At 39.5% G+C, this 26145-nt stretch overlaps 1 protein-coding gene across 1 annotated transcript in view; it reads left to right on the plus strand.

Moving 5' to 3' along the window:
- LOC139730113 (xanthine dehydrogenase/oxidase-like) overlaps window positions 1-23846 on the plus strand; it is a 35462-nt gene extending 11616 nt beyond the window's left edge. The window contains exons 10-32 of the mRNA XM_071641020.1: window positions 515-591; window positions 1198-1297; window positions 2240-2346; window positions 2843-3033; window positions 3599-3764; window positions 4363-4452; window positions 5260-5377; window positions 5742-5793; window positions 8622-8751; window positions 9067-9186; window positions 9830-10051; window positions 10913-11046; window positions 11623-11797; window positions 13946-14137; window positions 14796-14941; window positions 15954-16035; window positions 16994-17218; window positions 19432-19506; window positions 20267-20319; window positions 21127-21307; window positions 21523-21711; window positions 23011-23178; window positions 23712-23846. Of these exons, the coding sequence (XP_071497121.1) occupies window positions 515-591; window positions 1198-1297; window positions 2240-2346; window positions 2843-3033; window positions 3599-3764; window positions 4363-4452; window positions 5260-5377; window positions 5742-5793; window positions 8622-8751; window positions 9067-9186; window positions 9830-10051; window positions 10913-11046; window positions 11623-11797; window positions 13946-14137; window positions 14796-14941; window positions 15954-16035; window positions 16994-17218; window positions 19432-19506; window positions 20267-20319; window positions 21127-21307; window positions 21523-21711; window positions 23011-23178; window positions 23712-23762 (3044 nt within the window). The 3' untranslated portion in view covers window positions 23763-23846. The remainder of the gene's footprint in view (window positions 1-514; window positions 592-1197; window positions 1298-2239; window positions 2347-2842; window positions 3034-3598; window positions 3765-4362; window positions 4453-5259; window positions 5378-5741; window positions 5794-8621; window positions 8752-9066; window positions 9187-9829; window positions 10052-10912; window positions 11047-11622; window positions 11798-13945; window positions 14138-14795; window positions 14942-15953; window positions 16036-16993; window positions 17219-19431; window positions 19507-20266; window positions 20320-21126; window positions 21308-21522; window positions 21712-23010; window positions 23179-23711) is intronic.
- The last annotated feature ends 2299 nt before the right edge of the window (window positions 23847-26145 follow it).

Consider the following 26145-nt stretch of genomic DNA (forward strand, 5'->3'; position numbering starts at 1 on the left):
GATGATAGTACTAGTTACTGAGAGGAGTAGTTATACAGATATTTTGTGGTGTCGTGACTTGCCTTGCCCGCAGTTTGCCTATCAGCTGATGATGGGTTAGAGACCCACGGACAGACTGACCCGGAATTCAATACGGACGCTGTTGGAGGGCGTGATTATGTCTGACATCTTCAGTACGAAAATAAGACGATGTAAATCTAGTTAACTATGAATCAAATATGGGTCGCAGGCGCGTATTGCGTGAACTTTCTGTTGTAAAGATTACATTGCTGTTATACGCTGAACCAGACAGAAACAACAGCCGAATCAAGAGAAGAACTGATCAGCTGCTGATATTGAGTTTATTGTGATCAATTTCGAATACTCAACGTACAAAAGGATTTTATTCGGACGTTTGGAATATAGCAGATGCCTAATGCGTCCTTCAATAACGCCCTCTCGAATTCCTGGTCCCGATACCTTAAATATTTGTTACTTCAGTATTTTGAAAGTATTTTTTTTTCTTTTTGCGTAGAACACAAAACCCGGGTTTTCTCAGCTATCGTGGAAATGCTCCGATGGTTTGCCGGTGCCCAGATCAGAAACATGGCGGTGAGTTTGAGTTTCATCTCGCAGTCATTATGTCGACATGTCATTTCTACAGAGGATAACTTGCCCGTGAATACTTATTATGAAAATAGTAATTTGTCCTTGAATATTAGTGATAAAGACGCTAAATGCTGTCAAACCTAATACGTCAGATGTTGCAGCTGACTTAGACATGAATACCATATTAATACGTGTTGTTACTGGGGTCAACATGGTTTTGTTTTGTTCAGTTTTTGGGGGTGTTTGTTTTGTTTATTGTTGTTGCTACTGTTGCTTATGATGATGTCATTTCATGATGGTGATGTTTTGTAGATTCACATGTGCTATGGTTAATTTTAGATTAAATTGTCTTTTGATTATTCCTACTAGACAATGACGTGCTTTCGAGGAGGAAAACATTAGTTCAGAATTGGACCCAAACTTGCTACATGTATCCCAATATGCCAAAAGGGATAGGTCAATGTTGAGTCAGATCCTTTACCCGTATATCTGCCTGATACTCGCTAGCTCTTGAAGACGTCACCTTTTTAAATTCCGCCAAAATATATAGTTGTCAGCATTTCAAAGGTTGTCACGTTCTCTATCCAAATGTTTTATACTGTGTGAAAGGCTGTCGGTGGGAATATTGTGACTGGGAGTCCAGTGTCCGACCTCAATCCAATCTTCATGGCTGCAAAGTGCACAGTGGAGCTGGTATCACAGTCCCACGGTGAGAAAGATCATGTGACGTTAGAAAGCTGTGAGAAAGGTGTGACATGTATCGGGAGAGAAGCGAAATAGACACATGAACAATGAAAAAGTTCTATTGCGCGTTTCATTCATGTAAATTAGTAAATTGTCAATCAGCTGCAAATCATATATTGTTTGTTTTGCAAATGCTTTGCAAAACATTGAAAACATGAATTCATGAGCCAATAGTCACGCTCACACGACGTGTCTGCGCCACTCTTATCAAGTATATATAAAGGTATGAGCGAGATACTGTATAATAAATATTGTTTGCAATCTTATACTGAGTGAAACATTCTATGAAATATCGAGTTTATTAAGTTTATTGTGTTTATGTTTTATGATGAGTTGCATCATGTATTTTGTTGTTGTTGTTGTTGTTGTTGTTGTTGGGAAATACAGTCCTTGTCTATGCATTTAAAAGGGCCCAATCCAAGGGAACCCCAAATGGAATGATATAAAGGATGATGACGTTACATGGTCAAGCTAGATTGAATCAACTGATTTTTTAAATGAAACACGTGCTCCCACGCCAGCGTAGACTAAACAACACAAAGAATCAAATAACTGAGCGAGAATATGCCAGACATTAAGTCAGACGAGTTTAAAGGAATAATTCTCCCAATCGCTGGTTTGAAGAATATAGCACCTGCAATTTATTGTGTATAGTGTGTGATGTAAGACTGCTAGAATGACGAAATAGCATGGCTGTAAACGTTCTGTGTTGAAACATGAAAATGTGAGGATTGTTGCATTAGCCATCCAGACTGTTAACCAGAAGATTGAACAAGGAACTATCAACGGCTCTTTACAGGATCATTGTCAGTCGTCCGGACAGGTCACGTCCAAGAGTTGTTAGCTCCGTTCTTGTCACGGACTTATCAAGAAAGGAATAAATATGATATTTTACTTCTTCTGACAGGTTCTCGTTTTGTGACGATGAACGAGGATTTCTTCACGGGCTACCGCAAGAACATCTTGATGCCGGACGAGATTCTCCGGAGCATTACCATTCCCTTCACTCGCCAGGTTTGACTTGATCTCAGGTCACTTCATAAAACAACTTTATTTCCACAAAATCCTGCTTCCTTAGAGAAAGTCTTAACTTGGTCTATGCCCTGTGCGCGAAATATGATTGTGGTTTCCTGTTAGTTGAATAGGAGTGGGGATTCACAAGTTAGATCCGAGAAAATTTTCAGAAATGTGGACAATTAGAATATGGAGATTTTCTGCCACATCATTTGGGAGTTCGGTCATCTAACATCGATATGAAAGTGTTAAAGATATGGGTAATACAAGTGCAATATTTCCCATCAAGGCAATATTTCTAGCTTCCCTTGCCTTCTGCTGCGCCACATGGTCAGAAGTGTTTTCAAATGATGTTAACTTTGATGTGAATATCGAACAGTATATATCTTGTGTTCTCGCAGGTGTTGTGACTGCAAAATAGATACGTAGGATCTAACGAGTGAAGTGCCCCTTCCTTCCTTTCTTCTTTCCTCCCCCCCCCCCCTTCCATTCTCAGAACGAGTACGTCTTCGCCTTCAAGCAGTCGCCTCGTCGAGAGGACGACATCGCAGTGGTCAATGCCGGGATGAGGGTTCTCTTCGGAGTGGAGGCTGCCACCCCAGTCATCGAAGACATCACCTTGGCGTTCGGTGGAATGGCCGCTACCACAGTGCTGGCTCTCCAGACTATGGCTAGCCTGAAACGAAAGTGAGTTAATTCCTCGTACGGACATTCGTTCCTCGTGCTCCGAGACAGATGCTTCCACACATTGTCATGGTCAAACCATGTCGAAATACAACGTAGTGCAATTAAGCAAACTAGCCAGTGATCACAAATATTATGTCAAGTTAGATTAGCCCTTTTGTACTCAGTTAAAAGGCAAAAATCAAATAAGTGAGACTTTGTTGTCACATATCTTTCACGTATTCAAAGTGAAGTTTAGCAGGATAAAGTAGTGTGGTAGATGAAATCCTGTTAAATTTTCAATGTTCCAGCTCATAAATCTTATTTATCATATCGATGGTTCCATGACATTTTGCTCCTGCGACGATTACTCCCGTGAAATATCTGCGCGCTAAGCCAAACATAAATTTCACCAACAAACATTACCCTAACCCTAATCCTAATCCTCACATCAAACTAGACCAAAAACCCTAATCACAGCCCTAACACTAACCCCAGGTCCGTGGAGAAAATAAGACCGGAACAAAATTGATGTCGGAGGAGCAAATATCAGGTCACACAAATCGATATTCATCTTCTTTTTTTTCAGATCATGGGACAGTAACATGCTAGAGAACGCTCTGTCAGCCCTGGAGAGAGATCTACCTCTCCCAGCCGGCGCCCCAGGGGGAATGGAGACGTACAGAAAGTCCCTGACTCTCAGCTTTTTCTTCAAGTTTTACCTCATGGTCTTGGACCAGCTTAGCATGTGTCAGGTGGGCCCGATTGATACCCAGCGATCAGCCGCTATCGCTCAGTAGGGGCATCGGATTACTTTGTCATTTAATTATCGCGTGATATGGATATGTACCGGGGCGGATCCAGGAATTCCGTAAAGAGGGGGCGCGTTTACAAAATTAAAGGGGGCGCAGGCACCCCTCCCCCCATTTTTTTTCTTTTTATTTCTTTTGTTTCAACGAAAAATAAAGGGGGGGGGGGCGTGCGCCGGTTGCGGTCCTCCCTGGATCCGCCCCTGATGTATATATTTGTATACATAATGTATTTCAAAAAGTACAATTATGTTTTCTTCATTTTGTTACTCATTACCACATTGTTTTTCTATTTACGTTTTTGCAGTATGCTCTTCTTATACATTGTATATGATTCTCACTGTTTATTTGATGGAAATCAAAATAAATTTGGACTTTGAACTCTGATATCCATAAAGTGAAATATGGCGCATCGTTTTCATCTATTACTGCTAATACCAAGGAGGTACTATCCGCCTAGTAGGCTAGTGTAGTACCTCCTTGCTAATACTAGTGCACCTGTCTGAATCTTACTAGTGTCTGCTTTACTTTTTTGTCACAACAGCCTGACCTCAACGTTTTTTTGTCATCTCGCGAAAAGAGTGCCACTTCATTGTATCAACTTTTGCCTGTCCGCGGTGCCCAAGTGTATGAGGTATATGATAATTATGATGGTTATCTTTGTAATAGAAGTACGGTCTTGTTTACCCAAGGTGTTTCAGCCTCTTCAGCGTTAGCACTGTCCCTCTTCAGGGACCCGTAACAATAACCCTCAGCATTGCAAGGTACCCATTTTTACACGCTGGTAGAAAGGGAGGGACAATATGGATAAACATCTGGCGCAAGGATTATTAGCACTGGGCGGGATCTCCGTTTCAAAGTCCAGAGTCTTATCCACTGTACCACAATGAAAAAATACAAATTTGCAGTTGTGTACAGAATCTTTCCTATAGCTCTAGAGGATTTGCCATCGCATCGCCCAGGTTTTGCAAATGGGCCTACATCCTTTCGAAAAGTCATCTTCCCCACATAAAGCAATTGTAAAATGAAGAACTTAAAGAAACTGTTTTGATGTCCAAGCCTACTGTTCTCTTGACCATTGGAGTTCAAGTTGTACAACTTTTGAAGTGAAAATGATCCTATATGCCCCCGTCACACACACGAGCACAAGCACAAACACACTCGCGCAAGCACACACATGTAGGTCTATACACACGATGCTCACACCAGGGAAGACTTTGCACCTCCCTACTCACGCGCTTCTATATCAGGTATTAAAGTCCGTTATTCTTCACCATCCATATATTCTAGTATGATTTCATTTCCTCGCCTAGCCATCTAAGAAAGTGTGTCTTAAAGCCTTGAGAGTTTCGACCATTTCTACCAATTTTCCATTTTGATTTTAACCGTGCTCGTTGACTAAAACGTCTTGACTGTTATATCCCACGATTCTCACACTTAGAGAGTTCCTTCCGGTCAGCCGAGCCGAGATCCAGTAGGCCGACCCATACCTCATAAGGCCGCTCTCCAGCACGCCACGGGAGAAGCCGTCTACGTCGACGACATGCCAAGCGTGGTCGGTAGGCTAAACAATGCGACTGACTCCATCAATAAACAAGGAAATTTCGTCTGAAATTCAAGTGCTCTGTCGTTATTGAATTACATTACTTTTACGATAGTATCATGGCTACATCTGCTGTAATTACAATGAAAGAAAGATTCATGCTTTGATATCAACCAACAGTTAGGCTACGGTGGTAAGACAAATGCAGCCAATAAACATTAGTTGCCCAATCCAAGGCACGTACATCTGCCGTACTGTATAAGAGGTCCTATTGTCAACACTACCCTATATCTGAAGTTCTTAAACTGAAACTCACTTGTTATGTAACATTCTCGCTAACATTGATATCATTTTCTGTTACTCTCTTTAACCCTTCTTAGGGGAACTCTACATGTCCTTTGTATTGAGTCAGCGAGCCCATGCGAAAATTATGTAAGTACCTATAGGTTCTTCATTCTAAGAAAGACGATATACATTACGGGGAGGAGCATAAAGCTGAAGCTACTTTATTTACAGAAAATCAGTTAGAAAAGAAAGTATTCCTTGATTCGTTTCTTTTATTTGCCCTCTTTCATCATCTTCGTTTGGTGCTTTGCAACATACTGGCCACCTACCCTCACCTACATGCTCTCGACTTCAGTTTGGAGCATTTTCAATGTAACACGGTGATTTTGATCTAAATACATAAACTCCACTGATACTAGATATTCTTTGGAAAGATACTGTTCAGTTTTGAAGGGGTAAATACGACGGGTAAAGGGGCTTTAAAAAGCTAGGGTAGGCCAGTCTGAACTATCTCACTAAGATTTAGTCATCATCGAAAGTTCAAACGCCTTCTTACGTGTCTGTACAAACTGAAAACAAATAACTCAATAGGTACTGTTGTACTTTTTGTATCAATCTTCTTGTAGAGAATAAAGATAACACATAATGGAAGCTAGCGTTGTTTACAACTCACATCATTGTCATGACAACGATTTAAAGTTTTTGAGTAATATGAGGCATACTGTCAGTGGCGTATCTAGGGAAAACGGCGCCCGGGGCAAGCGCGAAAATTGCGCCCGTAATTTCAGAAAAAGACTATTGTTCAACCCCAACCCCATCCCGGTAGGGACTTTAAGCAAAGTCCACATGATATGCTTTTCAAGCCCTTAAAAGGGGTCTTTTGAGGGTGATTTAAATGTAATGAATTTTGATAAATTTTGGCGAGCGAGCGCAGCGAGCGAGCCGAAAATTTGTGTATTTCAGCTGACAAAACATGGAATTCTTGTCATTTTTTGTTACCAAATCTTACAATTCTAATCAAGATAGTGACGGCCTTATAGATAACGATTTATCTATACCAACAAACTGAGTACTTTAAAAAATATTCTAAATCAGAGGGGCATTTCATGAAGCATTTTGTCCGACAACTTGTCGGACAAAATTTGCTTTCAGCCAATCAGAAGCAAGGATTTCAGTAGCTTTTAACAGTTTGTCAGACGAAATATCTGACGAATTGCTTCATGAAATGCCCCCCCCCCCCCCATGTACGCGCGAGTGAGCCGAAATTTGTATATTTCTGCGTCATCATCACGTTTTGTTCTTATCTCCTTTTTAATTTTGATAAATTTTGGCGAGCGAGCGCAGCGAGCGAGCCGAAAATTTTTGTATTTCAGCTTACAAAACATGGAACTCTTGTCATTTTTTGCTTATCAAATCTTACAATTCTAATCAAGATACAATGTATAGTGACGGTCTTATAGATAACAATTTTTACCAACAAACTGAAGACTTGAAAAAATACTCTGAATTAGTACGAGCGAGTGAGCCGAAATTTGTATATTTCCGCGTCATCATCACGTTTTGTTCTTATCTCCTTTTTGTTTTGATAAATTTTGGCGAGCGAGCGCAGCGAGCGAGCCGAAAATTTTTGTATTTCAGCTTACAAAACATGGAACTCTTGTCATTTTTTACTTATCAAATCTTACAATTCTAATCAAGATACAATGTATAGTGACGGTCTTATAGATAACAATTTTTACCAACAAACTGAAGACTTGAAAAAATACTCTGAATTAGTACGAGCGAGTGAGCCGAAATTTGTATATTTCCGCGTCATCATCACGTTTTGTTCTTATCTCCTTTTTGTTTTGATAAATTTTGGCGAGCGAGCGCAGCGGGCGAGCCGAAAATTTTTGTATTTCAGCTTACAAAACATGGAACTCTTGTCATTTTTTGCTTATCAAATCTTACAATTCTAATCAAGATATAGTGACGGCCTTATAGATAACGATTTTTACCAACAAACTGAGGGCTTGAAGAAATACTCTGAATTAGTACGAGCGAGTGAGCCGAAATTTGTATATTTCCACGTCATCATTACGTTTTGTTCTTATCTTGTTTGATTTTTTTGGCGCCCCCCCCCCCCCCCGTATGTTCGAAACCGTTGGCGCCTTCTTTTGATCCAATTGGCGATCGCTTCAGAACGAAAGAAATTGCAGCCGCTGCTCAGTGAAACATTTTGCCTGCTAAATATAAAATTACATGTGTGAACACAATAGAAATTGTCATTTTGTCCGCTTCATCATCACATTTTGTTCTTACCTTCTTCTTCTATATAAAATTTAGAAAGCGAGCGCAGCGAGCGAACCGAAAATTGTATTTCAGCTTACATAACATGGAATTCTTGTGTGAACACAATAAACATTGTCATTTTGTCCGAGTCATCGTTATGTTTTGTTTTTATCTTTTTTTGATTTGGTTTTCTGCCCCCCCCCCCTTCCGGTGAGTTTCTTCTTCTTCTTCTTCTTCTTTTCTTTTTTCCTTTTTTTTCTTTTTTTCTTCGTTTTTTTTTTCTTCTTCTTCGTTTTTTTTTCTTCTTCTTCGTTTTTTTTTTTGCGCCCCCAAGAAGTGGCGCCCGGGGCACGTGCCCCCCTTGCCCCCCCCCCCCCCTAGATACGCCACTGCATACTGTTGATTCTCTCTTTGTGCACGCTGAAATGTGAATTCTTAACAGATGTGATAATCGTTAGGTGTCATACCCACTTAATACTGATCAGGGATTTCAGGGATAGATGATCAATTATGATAATTTTGAGTTTAAATGGGCGTGACAGTACCGCAACGCCAACTGATATCCAATGACGAAAGCACGTTGAGGCACGCATGTGCAAGGTACAAGGTACGTCTTTATCGCATTTCGTGTCACTAAGTTTCCTGCGCAGGAAGTATACAGGAGATAATGCATTCTCGTTCACATGGGCTTCTCATTTCAACAGCTCTGTAGATGCTTCGTCGGCCTTGGCGCTAGATGGCGTCCTTGATTTTGTGTCAGCCAATGACATTCCGGGCATCAAGAAAGTGGGCGGGCCGATAGTTGCTGATGAGGAGCTGTTTGCCACTGAAGAGGTGAAAATGCTTAATCAGATGCAATTTGCATCAGTGCACTGAGTCTTGTTTCGCAATGATTAATAATGCATACCATTGATTTTTAGGTTTTAATTTTAAAATGTCTGTACTCTTCTGACTGCTTCTATGGGAAATCTTTCTTATCTAACGCAAAGCTTATGTGCTTTGTGCAGACAATCTTTAGCCACCCTTTGACAGTATCTTCGTCCAATTTCAAAGTATCTTGGTTTGCCTGGGAATAAATGATTGCTGAATTCGCTCTGAAAAAAAAAATACGGTTACATTCAATGCAATCTATTTTTGAACGACTGGTAGGTTTTTCACGTTGGACAGCGGATCGGAGTCGTCCTAGCTGAGACTCAGGTTCTTGCACAGAGAGCCGCTAAACTTGTCAAAGTGGAGTACGAAGACCTCGAATCCATCATCACAATTCAGGTAAACTGTTAATATGTACTCTTGAAGAATACATTACTTATTTCAAGCACATGAAATAGACGAATTCAGTGTGACTTTGCCCCATTTGTTAGTTTTATTCTTATTTGTTTGTTCCAGTTTGATGATTATCTATTCATGCTTTCTATTCATGGGACATTATGATATCACTACTCGTTATCTTTTTTATAGCTTCTTAAACACACGTTTCTTGCTTGTTTTCTTTCTTTCTAAAGTCCACCCCCCCACCCCCCCCCCCCTATTCATCTTTTAATTCTTGCCCGGGTCAGATTCTCCTTCTCCAAATTCTTTTGGGGATAAAAAAACAAGATTTAAGACAGAAAAAAATTGCATTGTACACAACATTCATTCATTTCTTCTTTGTTTATTTTCATTTCCAAACAATCATACTACAGTGCACTCCCGTTATAACGAACATGGTAATGACGAAATTCCGGTAACAACGAAGTAAAAATTCAAGCCACAGCACTATCCGTTCTATGTTTTTTGTTTTGTTTTTTAATTGTTAATTTGTTCGGTTATAACGAAATTCCGATTATAACTTAAGAAAACTGCCGGTCCCGAGGACTTCGTTTTACGGGAGTCCACTGTACATCATACGATTCCATCATTACTTCTGTTTCAGGAAGCCGTCGAGAAGCAGTCTTTCTTCGGCGATGCGGCCGTCCTCCAGCGGGGCGACCCTGAGGAGGTGTTCAGCACCTGCGATCACGTGATCGAGGGTGAACTCAGCATCGGAGGTCAAGAGCATTTCTATTTGGAGACGCAGTGCGCCCTCGTCGTCCCTAAAGGGGAGGATAGCGAGCTGGAGGTGTTCGCGGCAGCCCAAGATCCCACCGCAGTGCAGGTAAATGGCCATACCCTGCAGCAGCTGGCCACAGTGTCGCACAGTGTGAAGCACAACATAGAACACAGTGTGAAATCTCTTCATATGTTAAAGTCGAGCGTTTTGATTATGTGAACACATTGTAAATCATATATTCACAGTGTAAAAGTAAAAACAGAACATTATACTGTGTTAACTCTCTGTGAAAAACCACACCACAGTGTGGAAAAATCTTCACACTGTTAAATTCACAGAGTCGACTATGTGAACACATGTGAACACACCGTGAGAGACTGTGTTCTTTCCAGCAGGGTAACTACTTGATAAAATACAACATTCCTAAATTCACCTAACTTTTAGGGTAATCTGTGTGTTAACCTGTACAGAGGACAACCTGATTATATTTCTCCCTTGAAATGATAAAAAACATAAACACACTGGAGAACAGCACAGGTCTTTTTGCGTATCTATTGAGAGCTGGCAGTGAAGTCGGCACAGCACTTCATGAGAGCAACTGAAACTTATTCAAGCAGACAAAGATACAAGGTACGCGTTATCATTGAGCTGGAAGGTTTAAGTAAAGTAGGCTGCTATGAAAGCAAGAGTACAGTGAATGTAGGAATGACCGGTAAAATGTCTCACCCATCTGCATACTAGTATCTGATCTTGAACATACTAACACCAGTCACTTTGTAAATTATCATGGGTCAGGTTCGGGAAAAAAAAAGTACCTGACATTTTCGTACAGTTGAAGATGTCTTAACAACTAATGTACTAAAAGAACGTGACGTAAACGTATTTACGTAGACCGTCCTATACTGACAGAATAAGTCAAGCCCTAGAAAGTTGTGACATTATTATGATGATCGTTGTCTCTAACAGAAAATGGTGGCTGGGGTTCTGGACGTGCCGAGAAATCGCATCACTTGTCGAGTGAAGCGACTAGGAGGAGGCTTCGGGGGCAAGGAAATCAAGGCGTCTATCGCCGCGTCAGCCTGTGCCGTGGCAGCTAACAAGTACGGGAGAGAAGACGACTTCGATTTCTGTATCATCATTGATAATGAAGTGATCACTTAAGTTGCACACTGATTACGGGTAATATTAATATAATAGAATCAGATGTAATAGTAGAATGTGTACCAAGGTAGTAGGCCTAAGGAGCTCATTTCGGTGGCTACACTGTTAACATCATTGAAACTATACATAGAAGTAGTCGTTAAACGTATAGTAAGGGAATTATTGAAATGCCGTCACTGTTATCATTACTGATACCAAATATTTCAGTCAAAACATTTGTTGTAGAAAGAGAAATATAGAAGCGCCACACAAGTAGGGAAAGCCATGGAGGAAACACTCTATTAGATTCAACTTTTCTTCTTTTTACCAAAGCGAATTGTGTGTACAGTGTTTGCATTCAATACTCTTGCCATTCAACTTGGAAAACACACTGCCTTTTTCAATGTTTACTCAAATTAACAATAAATGGCATTGAATTCAAAGTCTCCTTATGACCTAGTATGCCAGCTGATTGAGTACAGACTATCATTACCCAATTCGAAAGTATTATTTGTCATCTGTTTGACTATAACCAGACTACAGCGACCAGTTCGATTCATGCTGGAGCGAGAAGACGACATTCAGACAACGGGAACTAGGCATCCTTTCCTCGGTCGCTACCGGGCTGGCTTCACCGGGGATGGCAAGCTGCAGGCAGTAGACATCCAGCTCTACCTGAATGCAGGCTTTAGCGTCGACCTCTCCCCAGTGGTACATTCTTCTCTGCCATTATTTACCTTTTCCTTTTATACTCTCGCTAGCTGAACATGACGTGAAATTGGGAGGTTCCGATCAATGTATAATTAATATACAACAACCACTTTGTCAGTCACTCCCATTTCGCAAATTGATGTGTAAGCGAATGTAATCACGTAGATAAAAGAAATAGTCACGGTAGCGCAGTTTGAAAGAATATCAGGATAATAATACGCCACCACTCAGTGGACAAAGTTTTATTTTTATGAACTGATACACACACACATACACACGCATGCACGCACACACACACACACGCACACACACACACACACACACACACACACACACACACACAAGGTTTTCTGGTCATGAGAGCTGCGGAATGGGACCATTCACAATTTCCACAAAGGAAACGCACAGGCTCATAAAGATACATGCTGTAGAAATTTGATCTATCCCCGATATCTTTCTACTCCATGTTTAGTGCTAATCAGTCTGCTTTCACAAAATCGACTTTTTCGGTTAAAGTTAGTAAAACACACACACACACACACACACACACACACACACCCACACAAACTGACTGCATGCATGAAAATGTTAACGCTATAGTGGATGTAGCTGTCACGAGTTTTTTTATACCCCCGCCACACATAGTGTGAAGGGGGTATATAGGATTCAGCGTGATGTTGGTCGGGCGGTCGGTCGGGCGGGCGGGCGGTCGGGTGGTCGGACGGTCGGGCGGTCGGTCGGTCTGTTGCAAAATCTTGCGTCGCGAACTCCTCCTACAGTTTTGAAGCAATTTAAATGAAACTTAGGTTAGTAATGATTATATTGAGGTATAGATGTGCAAGACATGTTTTTTGTGTTTGTCGGACAATGCGTTGCCATGGTAACCATAATTTTACCAAAACCTTGTGGATTGAATAATTTCCAAAGTATTTGAGCAATCAATTTCAAAATTGGTATCTATGATGATCTATAGGTGTAGTTATGCAAGACACTCTTTGTGTTTGTATTTGACAAAGCGTTGCCATGGTAACCGCATGTTTTCTTCGAAATCTTGTGGAGTGAACAACTTCCACAGTTTTGAAGCAATTGAAATCAAATTTGATAAGCATAATGGCCTTGAGGCATAGATGTGAAACACATAAATTTTGTGTTTGTCGGACAAAGCGGTGCCATGGTAACAATAATTTTACCAAAACCTTGTGGATTGAATAACTTCCACAACATTCAAGCAATTAAGGTCAAATTTAGTATGTATGATAATCGGGAGGTGTAGTTATGCAAGACACCAATGTGTTAATAAAATAAAAATGTGTTGCCATGGTAACCACTCATTTTTGTATCAAATTGAACCGTTTAATATTTGAAGGTGAAATTTGGTGTGTATGATGCTCTTTAAATGTAGTTTTGGAAAATGTCCTTTGTATTTGTATTAGACAATGCGTTGCCATGGTAACCGCGTGTTTTTTTTAAAATCCTGTGGAGTGAACTTCTTCTACAGTTTTGAAGCAATTGAACCGAATTTGGTGGGCATTATGGCTCTTAGGTATAGATGTGGAACACATAGTTTTTGTGTTTGTCACACAAACCGTTTCCATGGTAACCACAATTTTACCAAAACCTTGCAGATCGAATAACTTTTCCATCATTCAAGCAATTAAAGTCAAATTTAGTATGTATCATGATCTAGAAGTGTAGTTTTGCAAGACACCAATGTGTTAGTTCAAGGAAAATGTGTTGCCATGGTAACCACTCATTTTTTTAATCAAAATAAATCATTCAAGCTATGAAGGTCAAATTTGGTGTGTATGATGGTCTTTAAGCGTAGTGATGCTGGGGGAAAGCATGTTTCTATTTGCTTTAAGTTTTATACTCAGTGTCAACTCTGTAATTGTACAGTACACTAAAATTATTCTGTTTCCAATTCGACAAGTGCACAAACTTGGTATTAACGTCATTGCTCTTACGACATCACATACTATAAAGCAACACTAGGGGCGGGGGTATTAATCACCTTCAGTGATAATTCTAGTTAATAAAATGGTTATCCCAGTGATCATTTTGTGATTTGATGCAAAAGAATACAATTTCTAACATTTAACTACCCTGCATATGAGCAATCCTTCTGAACCGAAATTGATTTTATGTCAGGTTCGCCACCTTGCGATGCACTTGTTCGACAATTGCTACTTCATGCCTGTGGTTCGCGTGGAGGGGCACGTCTGTCGCACCAACCTCGTTTCGAGTACAGCCTTCCGGGGCGTCGGGGGTCCGCAGGCCATGCTGATAACGGAGTCCATGATAACCCATGTGGCGTACACGTGCGGAATCTCGCAGGAAAAGGTTTGTCCTACAGGGGATTTCCCACCCACACCCACCACGCCCACACCCATACCCACTGAAGGGGAAACGCGCAACCGGGTGGCTGAGGGCTCGGAGCTGGGGCTGCACTCCCACATATACCCATACATACACTTTAGACTCTTTGGTTAAGAAAACCATAACTATTTTCGAGGGTTCCGCCCGGGAACTCTCTGTCCCCCTCCCTCCCCCCACCCACCTGACCATTCCCCTCTTGACCCAACGTATAGGTTCCCTTTCACTTTCTCTGACAGCCCCAACCCACCCACCCGCCCACCCATCCACGCACATAATATGCACAAACATGATAAAAACGTTCCGCGGTCCCTGACAATGTGTATTCATCGTTACACCAAACGGAAAACTATTCATAGCAAAGGTTATAATGCATAACGAACAGTGAACAATCTTGCCTTTTTTTCAGTGTACAGACTCTATGTGATAACCACGGCTGGCTAATGTTTCCATTGTTATTCTCTCGTTAACCAATGTTTTCAGCATGATGTGCAGTGTGGATGAAGTCCTATAAGAAAAGCAGATAGGGAGAACTATAATGGTTTGGATTGTCCTATGATGCTTTTTAAGAAAGGGTCAACGATAGGCTTAATTGTGATTACATGTTAGCATTCATATCGCTCAGGTGCGCGAGTTGAACTTCTACCAAGATGGCGACATGACGCCAGCGAACCAGAAAATCGAGAAGTGCACCGTCAGACAGTGTTGGGAGCAGTGTCTTGAGAACAGCGACTTTTACACAAGGAGAGCGAATCTAGATTTATTCAACAGGTAAGATTTATGCGGCGGCCTTCTTTTCCCTCTCATGTATGGTGGAAGTATAGCATTTAGATTATGTAATCGATAATGTTGATGATTAATGAGGATAAAGTGATATCTAGTCAGAATGATCCCAATTTTGTTATGATGAGAATGGCTTCCGTGATCCTTTGCATTACCATGACAAACATTTTGATTGCTGGTTAAGGCATTCATTACTTCTTGTGACATGTCTTAAAGGCATAATTTGTACAATTTGCAGATGAAACAAAAACCCATCATTAGTGCTTCAAAATAGTTCTAAAATGTGAGTTAGGGGTAGAAACAACCAATGTAAAAATTGAACCAGTATAGTCAATGTTAAGTATTGTTAAATATACAAAATGCGAACAATAGTTATAATAAAAATGCTTCCAGACTCAACCGTCTACAGTTATGGTTTGATAAGAAAATAGTGATATCTCCTTATATTTTAGGCTTTATTGCCAAAATTTTATGCGGTAGGATGTTCTGTGATACATACAACTTATTTGATACACATATGCGTCAAAAGTGATATCTTGAACATTTTCTAAATCACTGCTCCCAAAGGTAAACAGTACCTTTCACTTGGGTTGGCGTTTTATTTGTCATTGGTGCTATCATCAGAAATAGTGATGTTGTCTCATATTATCATGACTGTTTTATCATCGTCAAGGTTATTCTTTAGTAGTGACCTGCTTTCGTCATAATTATTTTCCATCATTCTTTCCTTTCAGGGTACTATCAAATACAATACTCTGTATGAAGTGGAAGTGACGAATTCCATTCGGTCATTTCACGTGCAATATAATTATGCTGACATTGCTCAATGACGATCAGTAAGGACTTGCTTGTTTATCTTTGCAGAGAATACTTTCGATCGTTTGTCACTGCATAAGCGACTGAACATTTACTGCTGTAACAAAGCACTTCGGCTTTCACAGGGTCTATCTCGGTTTATATTACCATCGAGTGTATCTCCTCTTCTTCTCAATAAACACAGACAAAACCGATGGAAGAAGCGAGGATTAGCAATTATTCCAGTAAAGTTCGGTGTGGGATTTCCCCTACTTCACATGAATCAGGTGCGAGCATAATTATTATGCTCTGTTTGTTTTTAAGACCTGGTATATTGTTCGTCTACAGTATTTTGGCTGTTCCAGTACAGTTTATTTTCAAATTATGAGATGATTTTAGTGAATGGATGACTCGATAGAAATTAATGTTTCGAGCTAAAGAAGACAAGCGTCACTGTGTAACGTTTTGCTTCTACTGTGGTCTCCTTTACAGCAAATGAATAAAGTGTACATTTTACACGTCAGGAATATCAAAGATAGATCGGTAGTATCATGAAAGCACAACTTTAGAACAACAATGCTTATCTTCGACTTTATCTGCAGTTGATCCACAGATTGGAAAAAAAAAGATTGATTGAATAATTCATGGATTTGGTAATTGATTTGCCCGGCCATGTCTTTGTTGTGTCTATGGTGTGTCTTTACTTTTCTATTTACACACAGATATCTCTGTTTCCATTATTTCATCCATCCATACGTCTATATAAACTTCCTCATGAAAATAATGATAATATGATAAAAATGATAAGCCTGCTCTATGTCCGGACATCCATTATAACAGATTCAAAGTGTCATAAGTCGTAGTTTTACGACGGAACTATAAAATCTACTGGCGCTGCCATCATAACAGATTCAAAGCGTCAGTCGTAGTTCAACAACGGAACTGTAAAATCTACTGGCGCTGCATTTTCATCCATCCATACGTCTATATAAACTTCCTCATGAAAATAATGATAATATGATAAAAATGATAAGCCTGCTCTATGTCCGGACATCCATTATAACAGATTCAAAGTGTCATAAGTCGTAGTTTTACGACGGAACTATAAAATCCACTGGCGCTGCCATTATAACAAATTCAAAGCGTCAGTCGTAGTTCAACGACGGAACTGTATAATCTACTGGAGCTGCATGATTTATGAAGTATTTTGTCCGCTCTATACGATGACCCACTTTTTGTTTGAAGGGAGCGGCACTGGTGCATATCTACACAGACGGGTCAGTGTTAGTGACCCATGGTGGGGTGGAGATGGGACAGGGCCTGCACACCAAGATGGTCCAGGTTGCTGCCAGGACTCTGGGCGTTCCCGAGAATCGGATCCACCTGTCGGAGACGAGTACAGGAACCACGCCCAATACCCTGGCGACCGCGGGCAGCTTGAGCTCCGATCTCAATGGTGGCGCCATACAGGTGAGTGTGGATAATCCGTTCTGGACAACCCCCTGGACAATTACCCCAGAACCTTCCCCTGATCCTATAATCCTAATTCTAATCCTCACCCTAACCCAAACTCTGTAAACCTATAAACTTGACCCTAACCATACTCTTTACTCTAACCTTTTCACTAACCAGTATTTAGTCGGGGGTTATTGTCGGGGGACGGGGGGAGGGGGCAATTGCCCTGATATGTGGATAATCATGTAACAGCATATAAATATATACAGAAATGCAGAATGTAACAAACATATATTATACAAGTTGACAAACAATCAAATAAAGTAATAAAGGGAAACCGCTAATACACACACATTCAATTGGAATAACCGACACCTGTGCGGTGATATACACCTTGACAGGTTGAGGTGTTTTGTCGTATATGATGATGTCCCAAGTGAAACTATAAAGTGGAGAAAGTACGAAGACAGCGGGACATCTTTCTTACATCTGCCGAAAATCCCATCCCTGGTTGATACCGTTTATCTCATCATCATCATCATAATCATCATAATGCACACAAGGGACATTTACCACATTCTTTAACTCAATATTATGAGCCAATGAATCATGCATACAGGACTAGAGGCAAAGATTATTTCATGCTTAGACTCCCGAAATGTAAAATGACACATGGTACATTTTCTATATCTTTAATCGGGTCAAAGTTCTGGAATAGTTTGCCCCAAAATATTCAAGAGGAAAGAACAAGATCTTCATTTCGAAGAAATCTAAAAAAATCACTTGTTCAATAATGTTTAGTGATGAAAAAAAAATTAAATGTTTAGTTTAATGTACTTTTATAGTATAGTTACTTTAGAAGGGCAGACCTTGCAATGAGCATTTTAAATGTAGCTATAATGGGAGAACCATTCTCGATTAGCACTTGTGCTAACTTTTGGTTCCCCCTTTATCAACATCATCTTCTGTTTGTTTGTTTTTTGTTCAGAACATTTGTCTAGGCATATACACGCTGTATGTCTATATTACATACCTATTCATTCTTTTTGCCTTTTCAGTGATAAATATAATATCATAATGAAATTAAATAAATTACACCACATGTATTCTTATGTAAGATAAATAGAATAAGTATGTCAAATGTACGCATGCATAGCTGTACGTATCTTGCTATACAAATGATGCACAGGATAGAGTGCGTTAGTGGAGATGTAGCGCACTCGAGGGTATTTACAATTGTGAAACATGCACGAGGCGAAGCCGAGTGCATGTTGCACTACATTGTAAATACTCGAGAGACGCCACGAACTAATCCTGTGCATCATTTGTTTTATAAAATGGGTCGAAAACTAACAGCATTTTTCACGTACCTTTGCTGGTCAATACCAGTCAGCTACATAAAAAGTCAAGATGTCCGAAGATGTTCGTCCCAAACATATTACGCACGTCGCACTCGGAAATCCCGCACATATAAGTACTGTACGTATAAGAGTATACGTACGCCACACATGTTATGCACACAAGAAAGGCCGGCCGGCAGCCCGAACTAGAAGTTGTTTACAGGATTGACAGCGCGTATAGTAGCGCGCGACGCACTTGTAACAACTGATTGAGTGCGCACTGCTAGTGTAAACATTGTGACGTCAGGCCGTATGTTAGTGAGAAATTAATGCAGGCACACGTGACTCATTTCAGCGCTTCCAAGTGGCTACATTCTTGAACCCAATTTACAAATAATATTATTGCATTCCCATAAAAACTTTCAGGTTATTGTATCTTATCCTGATGCAATTTCATGTTATCATATTCACATGTATATGTACGTTGTACAAATATGTTGTTAATAAACTTAACTCAACTCAACTCCTATTACGTGATATTCATTTCGAAATATGTCGATGCACTTTGTCAAAATGAAAAGAAAAATAATTTTCTTTCAGCCACTCAAGTCTGATTTTTTTTTTCGCTCTGCGGAGCATAGTAACGTGTAATGGGGGTCTCAAGCTGTCTTATTGACGCGTAAACATTCCTCTCCTAACTTGGATGAAAGACGAACCCATTCGAGTTAAACAATCGGATAGTCCATTATTCATAGAGTAGTACTTCGCGAGCTAAATATTTGATCTTATATTGACAATGTATGGGCCTATACATCGTCTAAAGACGGTACAGTGATGATGGGGCAGCTGGTTTCAGGTTTGTATTTCGCTCTTTTTTTTTTCTTACAGAATGCTTGTCAGATTCTTCGGCAGAGGTTGGAACCTTTCGTGTATTCTAACCCAAAAGGAACATGGGACGAATGGGTAAGCGTATTATATGAATCTGAGTCTGGGCGCGACTTTAATCCCGCTAATATTCAATAAGCGTACAAGCAAAATGCTTCCATATGTTCAGTTTAAACTCACTTGAAGTACAATTCTGGTGTTACTGTTGACGTATAATATCCATGATAACTATCTCTCACATTGTATATGTCTGTTCTTCATTATTGCATGCAAAACGAAACGATCTTCTGGGTCACAGCTTTGAGCAATGTCTAAAACATTATGCTCACAGTTGTATAACGGTGGGATCATTAGCCCATCAAATCCCAAGACCTAGAGAATGATCAATACGAATCTCTGGCAATCTGGTGCGGTGCTGTTAATGATTATTTGTAATTACCCTTCATTGTTGATGTTTTATAGATTAAGCCCTTAAGTGTTCAAATATAATATTTGTTTATGTTCAAATGGCAGATTTGTCAATACACTCTTGATCGCTTACTAAATTTGTTATTGGAAGATATAAGGGTCATGTTTTCTCTCGTAAATGTTGATGTAAGTTTGATCTTTGTACAGATTTAGTGACCGTCACTCAAGCATCGAAGGTGTCTCCAGTATAGAAAAAAAAAATCCAAAGAAATCCAAAGATGTCAATATATTTATGACAAGAGGACAATGATAGTAAAGGAAAATTCTTCAAGATTTGGTAGTTAAGTAAATGACTGTAGAGATAAGAACGCAAAGGCTGTATTGTCTATATAATCCTCAATTGCTACAAGTCTTTTGTTTGTCATTAAAGGTTGCTGAGGCTTACACTAACAGAGTCAGTCTTTCTTCGACTGGCTATTACAAGTGAGTGGAACCATGTTTGATCTGAACGTTATATAAACATAAAACCGTATACTGTTACAGCAGTAAAGAATAGACTATGATAGATATTAGACTTTATTTCATTCCATTGTAGCATGTTCCTGCCGTTTTCAAGAGAACATGCTTGTCGAAACGTCGGAACTGGGTAGGCCCTTTTTAGTTCCACATAAATACCCAAGAAAGAATACGTGGTGTACCAGTAAAGCCTTCTACCACCCAACGTTCTACCGCCACGGAAGCCTTCAAAGATTTCTTCGCAATTTTCCTTGTCTAAAGTTCCTTGTCTAGTCATTGTATTGATTATTGATTATTGATGACTCTTGACTGACGTATTGATTATCTTGTTTATCCTTGGATGGTGATTCATTGCTGTATATTGAACACAATGGTCATCATGATGATCATTATAGTATTTGTATGGTCTCCGTTTTCAAGGGGACATTAAGGTAACCTGACCCTCGATTCGTTTTGTATGACAGTCAGGATATAATCAGGTCATTCTGATGTGTATACCTAGTCACTTTGACCAGTGAGGTAGTAGAGAGAGACTCTCCTACCTCCCTGCTAATTGTGGAATGGAGTTTTTTTTTAATGATAATGTTATTCACTACGTATGGCAACCCTTTCTGTTTTAATTGGTCTTATCTTTGTTTTGCTCTGTCGTCTTCTTATGCCATTATTGTGTGAACGATAATTGAAATGATAGTGTTTTACGAGCCTTTATTTGGATGAACAGAAGAAACGGGGCAATATTATTGGATTCAAAGGCTCATTGTTTTCCTTAACCAGGACCCCAGAGGTTTCATACGACCTGACGACACAAAAGGGGAAGATGTGGCTCTACGTCTGCTACGGTGCCGGTGTGTCGGAAGTGGAGATCGACTGCCTGACAGGAGACCATCGCGTGCTGAAGACCGACATCGTTTTCGACGTCGGACAGAGCATCAACCCTGCCGTGGACATCGGTCAGGTAATGAAATATAAATTTGTTTGTTATTTCCTCTGTCTTACATAACTTGATGAATATATTTATGTGTTTCGAATTTTTTCTCATTCAGCTTCCACTTCGAGAATTAATTCGAGAATTTATATTAGTATAAATATTCTCCTTAGCATGCCTCCACGCCTTGTCCAGGCCTGTATGTTGCAGAAAAGTATGCAAATTATTTTTGCATATTTTCTCAGATTGAAGGTGGCTTTATGCAAGGCTACGGTCTCTTCGTACTGGAGGACCTCCGCTGGACACCCCAGGGGAAGCTGCTGACCACTGGACCTGGTTATTACAAGGTTCCAGGTTTTGGGAGTATTCCTGCCGAGTTCAACGTGACACTCCTCAAGGGCGTGCCGAATCCGGCAAATATTTGCTCCTCCAAAGTAAGCACATGACGTCGAACTTACAACGCCTACAATCTTGAGCTCAACTGGTCTCTAAGTTCTAATGTGCAAATATAATTTGAAACTTGCCGAATATTCGAGGGGCATTTCATGAAGCGTTTTAGTCGGATATTTTTCTGAAAAAAAAAATGTTTCAATCTATTGAAATCCTTGCATCTGATTGGCTGAGAGCAAACAATGCTTCATGAAGTGCCCCCAAGATGTGCATTTCGAACAAGCGTCGATTAAACTGAAACTCGTCATTCAAAAGAATTTCTTACAATTCGTCTCGACAATCCATAAAATTGTTAATTCCGAAAGCCATTATGTGAAATTTGCGATACGATTTCGCTTCAGATGGCCTAATGGAAAGAAAATGTGATATGCATTTGGCATGGAGAGTAGACTGATGCCTGCATGTTTCAATCTCTATACATGGCAGTATCATGTGGAAACTGCAAAGGTGCCCTCAGGGCATGGCATGCAAACTTACTGTAGCATTGCTGACACTGTTTGCACATAAACTTGGCAATAAGCGAAAACCCTGAATGCTGATTTGCTGTTTTCATTGCAGTTACTTGCTTTGTTTTGGTTGTAATTTTGCAAGTCCTGTATTAATTCAATGTACCACAGAAAAGGCTGGAACTCTGGAATTTGGCGACTTTACCACAATATTCTGAAAGAAACTCTTTTGAAATGTGTTCTCTCTCAATAATTATTGAAAATATGGCGGAATATTATGTTATATGCACGCTTCCTTTTCTCCTTTATTGCGTCACTATCTACACGTGCGTATACGTAAAAGAGGTAGGTAGGGAATGAGACGAGAACTGAAAAACAGCCTGACAATCATTCGATTACGAGAATCATTGGATTAATCAAAAATTATCACGTAGGAACACATAAACTTTTTGCCTATGCCTTCGATATAGAGAATGTAGCATAAAAAAATACCTCATTAGTCAATAAAATCTGAATTTGTACAAAATTGCCACCGTAAAAAAGAGAGAAGTGACAATTGATTGATTGAAATCGTCTTTTCTGGAAATACAAAATGAACTTACAATCATGTTATTGTGATGTCATACAAACCGAATGCATATGGAATTTCTTCCAAAACACATCACAAAAAAATGTTCTTGATATTGGTGCTTCTTAAAAGCAAAGGAACACAGACAAACAATCAAGCTAAATGAAGTGCCTGAACTCCGGCGGCCCTGTGACCTATTGTTTGGATGAAAATGATACAGACATATTTCACAATATTGTTTGATGTTATGATTGTAAATCTCACCCAAGGCCATTGGGGAGCCGCCTCTCTTCCTAGGATCCACGGTGTTTTTCGCCATCAAAGACGCCATCAAGGCAGCAAGAGCAGAGGAAGGGCTGACGGGGAATTTCCGGCTCGACTCGCCAGCCGTAGCGGAACGAATCAGACTAGCGTGCGAGGACAAGTTCACCAAGCGGGTGAGTCCATGACTGTGCTTTATCCTTATTTGCATGCGCAACTCATTTGCATAGATGACGTGAGGTATTCTTATCACATAGCAACTGATGTAAACAAACTCGTTAGATTACTGCATTGTGTCTAATGAAATATGTGTTTGTGTGATGAAGAAGTCTTTGCCCCTTGAATTACAGTAGCAGTATCATGAATTAACATTGTGGAAACTACATCAGCCATCAATCCACATTATGTCTCAGAACTTCAGATAAACCCTTTCTTTTCAAGAAGGTCGTCTGTATCCTCATTTAATAGCAGGGAGGTGAGTCTCACCTCCCTGTTTAATAGCGTGTAGGACTACATAGCTTTTAGGCGTCTATCAACTATGAAAACGATTAGCAATGCGCTTATGTTCTTTTTAACTTCTACTTCACCGAAATTATCTCGTCGAATGTGACAAAAGATGCAAATCTGCTAGGATCCTATAGTTTTATGTTTTGTATATACTTTACAGGACCTAACAATGTGACTGGTATTGTCTCGTTTTTCCCCGTAGTTTCCGGAACCTGAACCTGCCACTTTTCAACCATTCTTTGTCCGGCCCTAACCTGGGAGGTCCATGCATCGCGGAACGTGTTATCGCTCAGCCCGTTCTGTACTGAATTCTGAAATTCCCATTGACTTAATACACAGGCCACCAGGTTCTTGTATGGAACGGGTTAAATTTTTGTTTTGTGTTTTTATCTGATTTTAGGGAGGTTTGTTGTTGGTAGTGGTGTTTCGGTTTTCTTCTTTCTCTGTGTGACCCCGAGGCGGGCGTTCTGGCCTTTAGTAGCGTGCCTTGGTGTCGGCACATTCTATTAAGTACATGTGAAAATTAATCATCTATTTCGTGCACTTCTCCGTATTCTTATCGACGCTCTTCCCCACATGGAAAAAATCCTCTGATGCGGAGGGGGGGGGGGAGGGGAGGGGAGGGGGAAGACAGAATTCTGCGGTGATTGTGGGAAACTACACGTGGATATCACAAAGTGAATCAAGCGAAAGGTGTTTGCTGCATTCAAGTATAACGAATTTGAAAGGATGTTGAACAGTTGTGCTGCAATTCTCCACCTGCTTTGTGATTTTTTACATTTATAAGTATTTCATTAAAAAAAAACTTGAGTAATAGAAATTGTAAAGGATATTTCCGAAATACAGTAGTTGGATATGACGTCATCAATATAACTTAACGCAAAATAGTGCACCGTAAATTTACTCCATATAGACATGACAGAAAGCTAGGCAACGGTATAAATCTTTTTTATATTCTAATTTCGGCTTTCGCTTATGTATTATTTTTCATTTTCCTGTTATAGTAGTTTGGTGTTTTAAAGATATGTTTAAAAAAAAAACATCTTTTGAATTGTGCACAGCAGGTGGTACGCTAAAATATAAAAATTTTCGGCCTCGTTGAAAATTTCGACATTACTTGAACTAACATATGGAGTGTCGTACGTGTTCTGAATTGAGTTTATATGACTGGAAAGATATAATCGAAATATACCACAAAGTCGATTTTTAAGGGACTTGTACTGGAGGAACACAAGAAGAGGAAATCATCGCTAAGTAAAATGGTCTCTAACATTTTGTAAGGTCAAGAAGCTAATTAGGTGGTAAGATGGTATTCGAGAAACCCTGAATAGTGTATGATGTCAAGATCTTTTAATCTCATACTTATTCACAAAATTAATGCAAAGTAGTTAATGATTTGTGTATAATCTTATTTCATCTTGACGCTTGTTATCGCTATAATTACGTAGCTGCAGTTTTCTAATCAGTAGGCCCTATTTCTTTTCTCGTTTATGTTCAATGATGCATTTTAACTCTAACAAGTCCAGCATACAAGTCATTCGAAAATACTTTCTTTCTTCCAATACCAACATATGAAATCGGAAAAAACGCTATTCAAAAAGTTGTTATTCAGTATTTTTTTATCACTTTAACTATCATACCTGCAAATGAAATCATTTTGAATGTATTATATTTTATTAATATACTAGTATTTGATTACAGGTGCACTTTCAATAAGGGTGTACAAATGAAGAAATATAAGATATCGCTTTGAATTGTTTATGCAATTCCTATCATCTAAAATGAATAGAATTTAATACTGTTACTGCTGGGAAGAACTGAAATGTTACACGAACAGATCAGTCATAAAATAAACATAGGAAATGGAGTCATTTAGTATGTTACTAATTTTGTTATAGTGGTATTGTAAAATGTTCCTGGGTGATTCTAGACGTGCACAGTGTACTGCAGTGCCGTCATTTCATGTATAGATTCCATCATCAATATTTATCTTCCATTTTTTTTAATAGATTCCCTATTCACCTAAATCTGTAAAGGATAAACATTATTGTGGGACTATAGGTACATAATGATCTAGATACACTAGATGCAACACATTTTACTCTCCTCAGCCACATAAAATACGTTTAAAAAATCTATCTAAAGGATGGATATATGAGTTGTAAATATAATTTCAATCTTTCTGACAATGGTCAATGCCAGAGTGAGTAAGCTAAATAAAGGCATACATTCTATTCAGAACAGCACATAAATATCTTCCGATGAACAAATTATTATGTAATAAAATCCGTTCGCCGACCACAGTATACAGACGGGTCATGTAAACAAGGTATGTGCTGACAGATAGGGCATCCACGTATTCACAGCTTGCCTCACTCCTTATTTGTGTCCATGTTCATACACAAAGTATATCGTGCTACGTATATACAGTATATATATATATATATATATATGAGTATTGGTAGTTTATGATTGATTAAATGAGAACGAGTATACAGTATATATATATATATATAAGTATTGGTAGTTTATGATTGATTAAATGAGCGAGCCTCAGTACAGAAACGCTCCCCCCCCCCCTCATATACGCAAACACATTTATAAGATACACCCGACCATAACTTTCACACAGACAA

The sequence above is a fragment of the Diadema antillarum genome, unplaced genomic scaffold, assembly GCF_040938485.1.
Source record: "Diadema antillarum isolate AM-2024a unplaced genomic scaffold, OU_Dant_1.0 scf00000021, whole genome shotgun sequence".
Lineage (NCBI taxonomy): Eukaryota > Metazoa > Echinodermata > Echinoidea > Diadematoida > Diadematidae > Diadema > Diadema antillarum.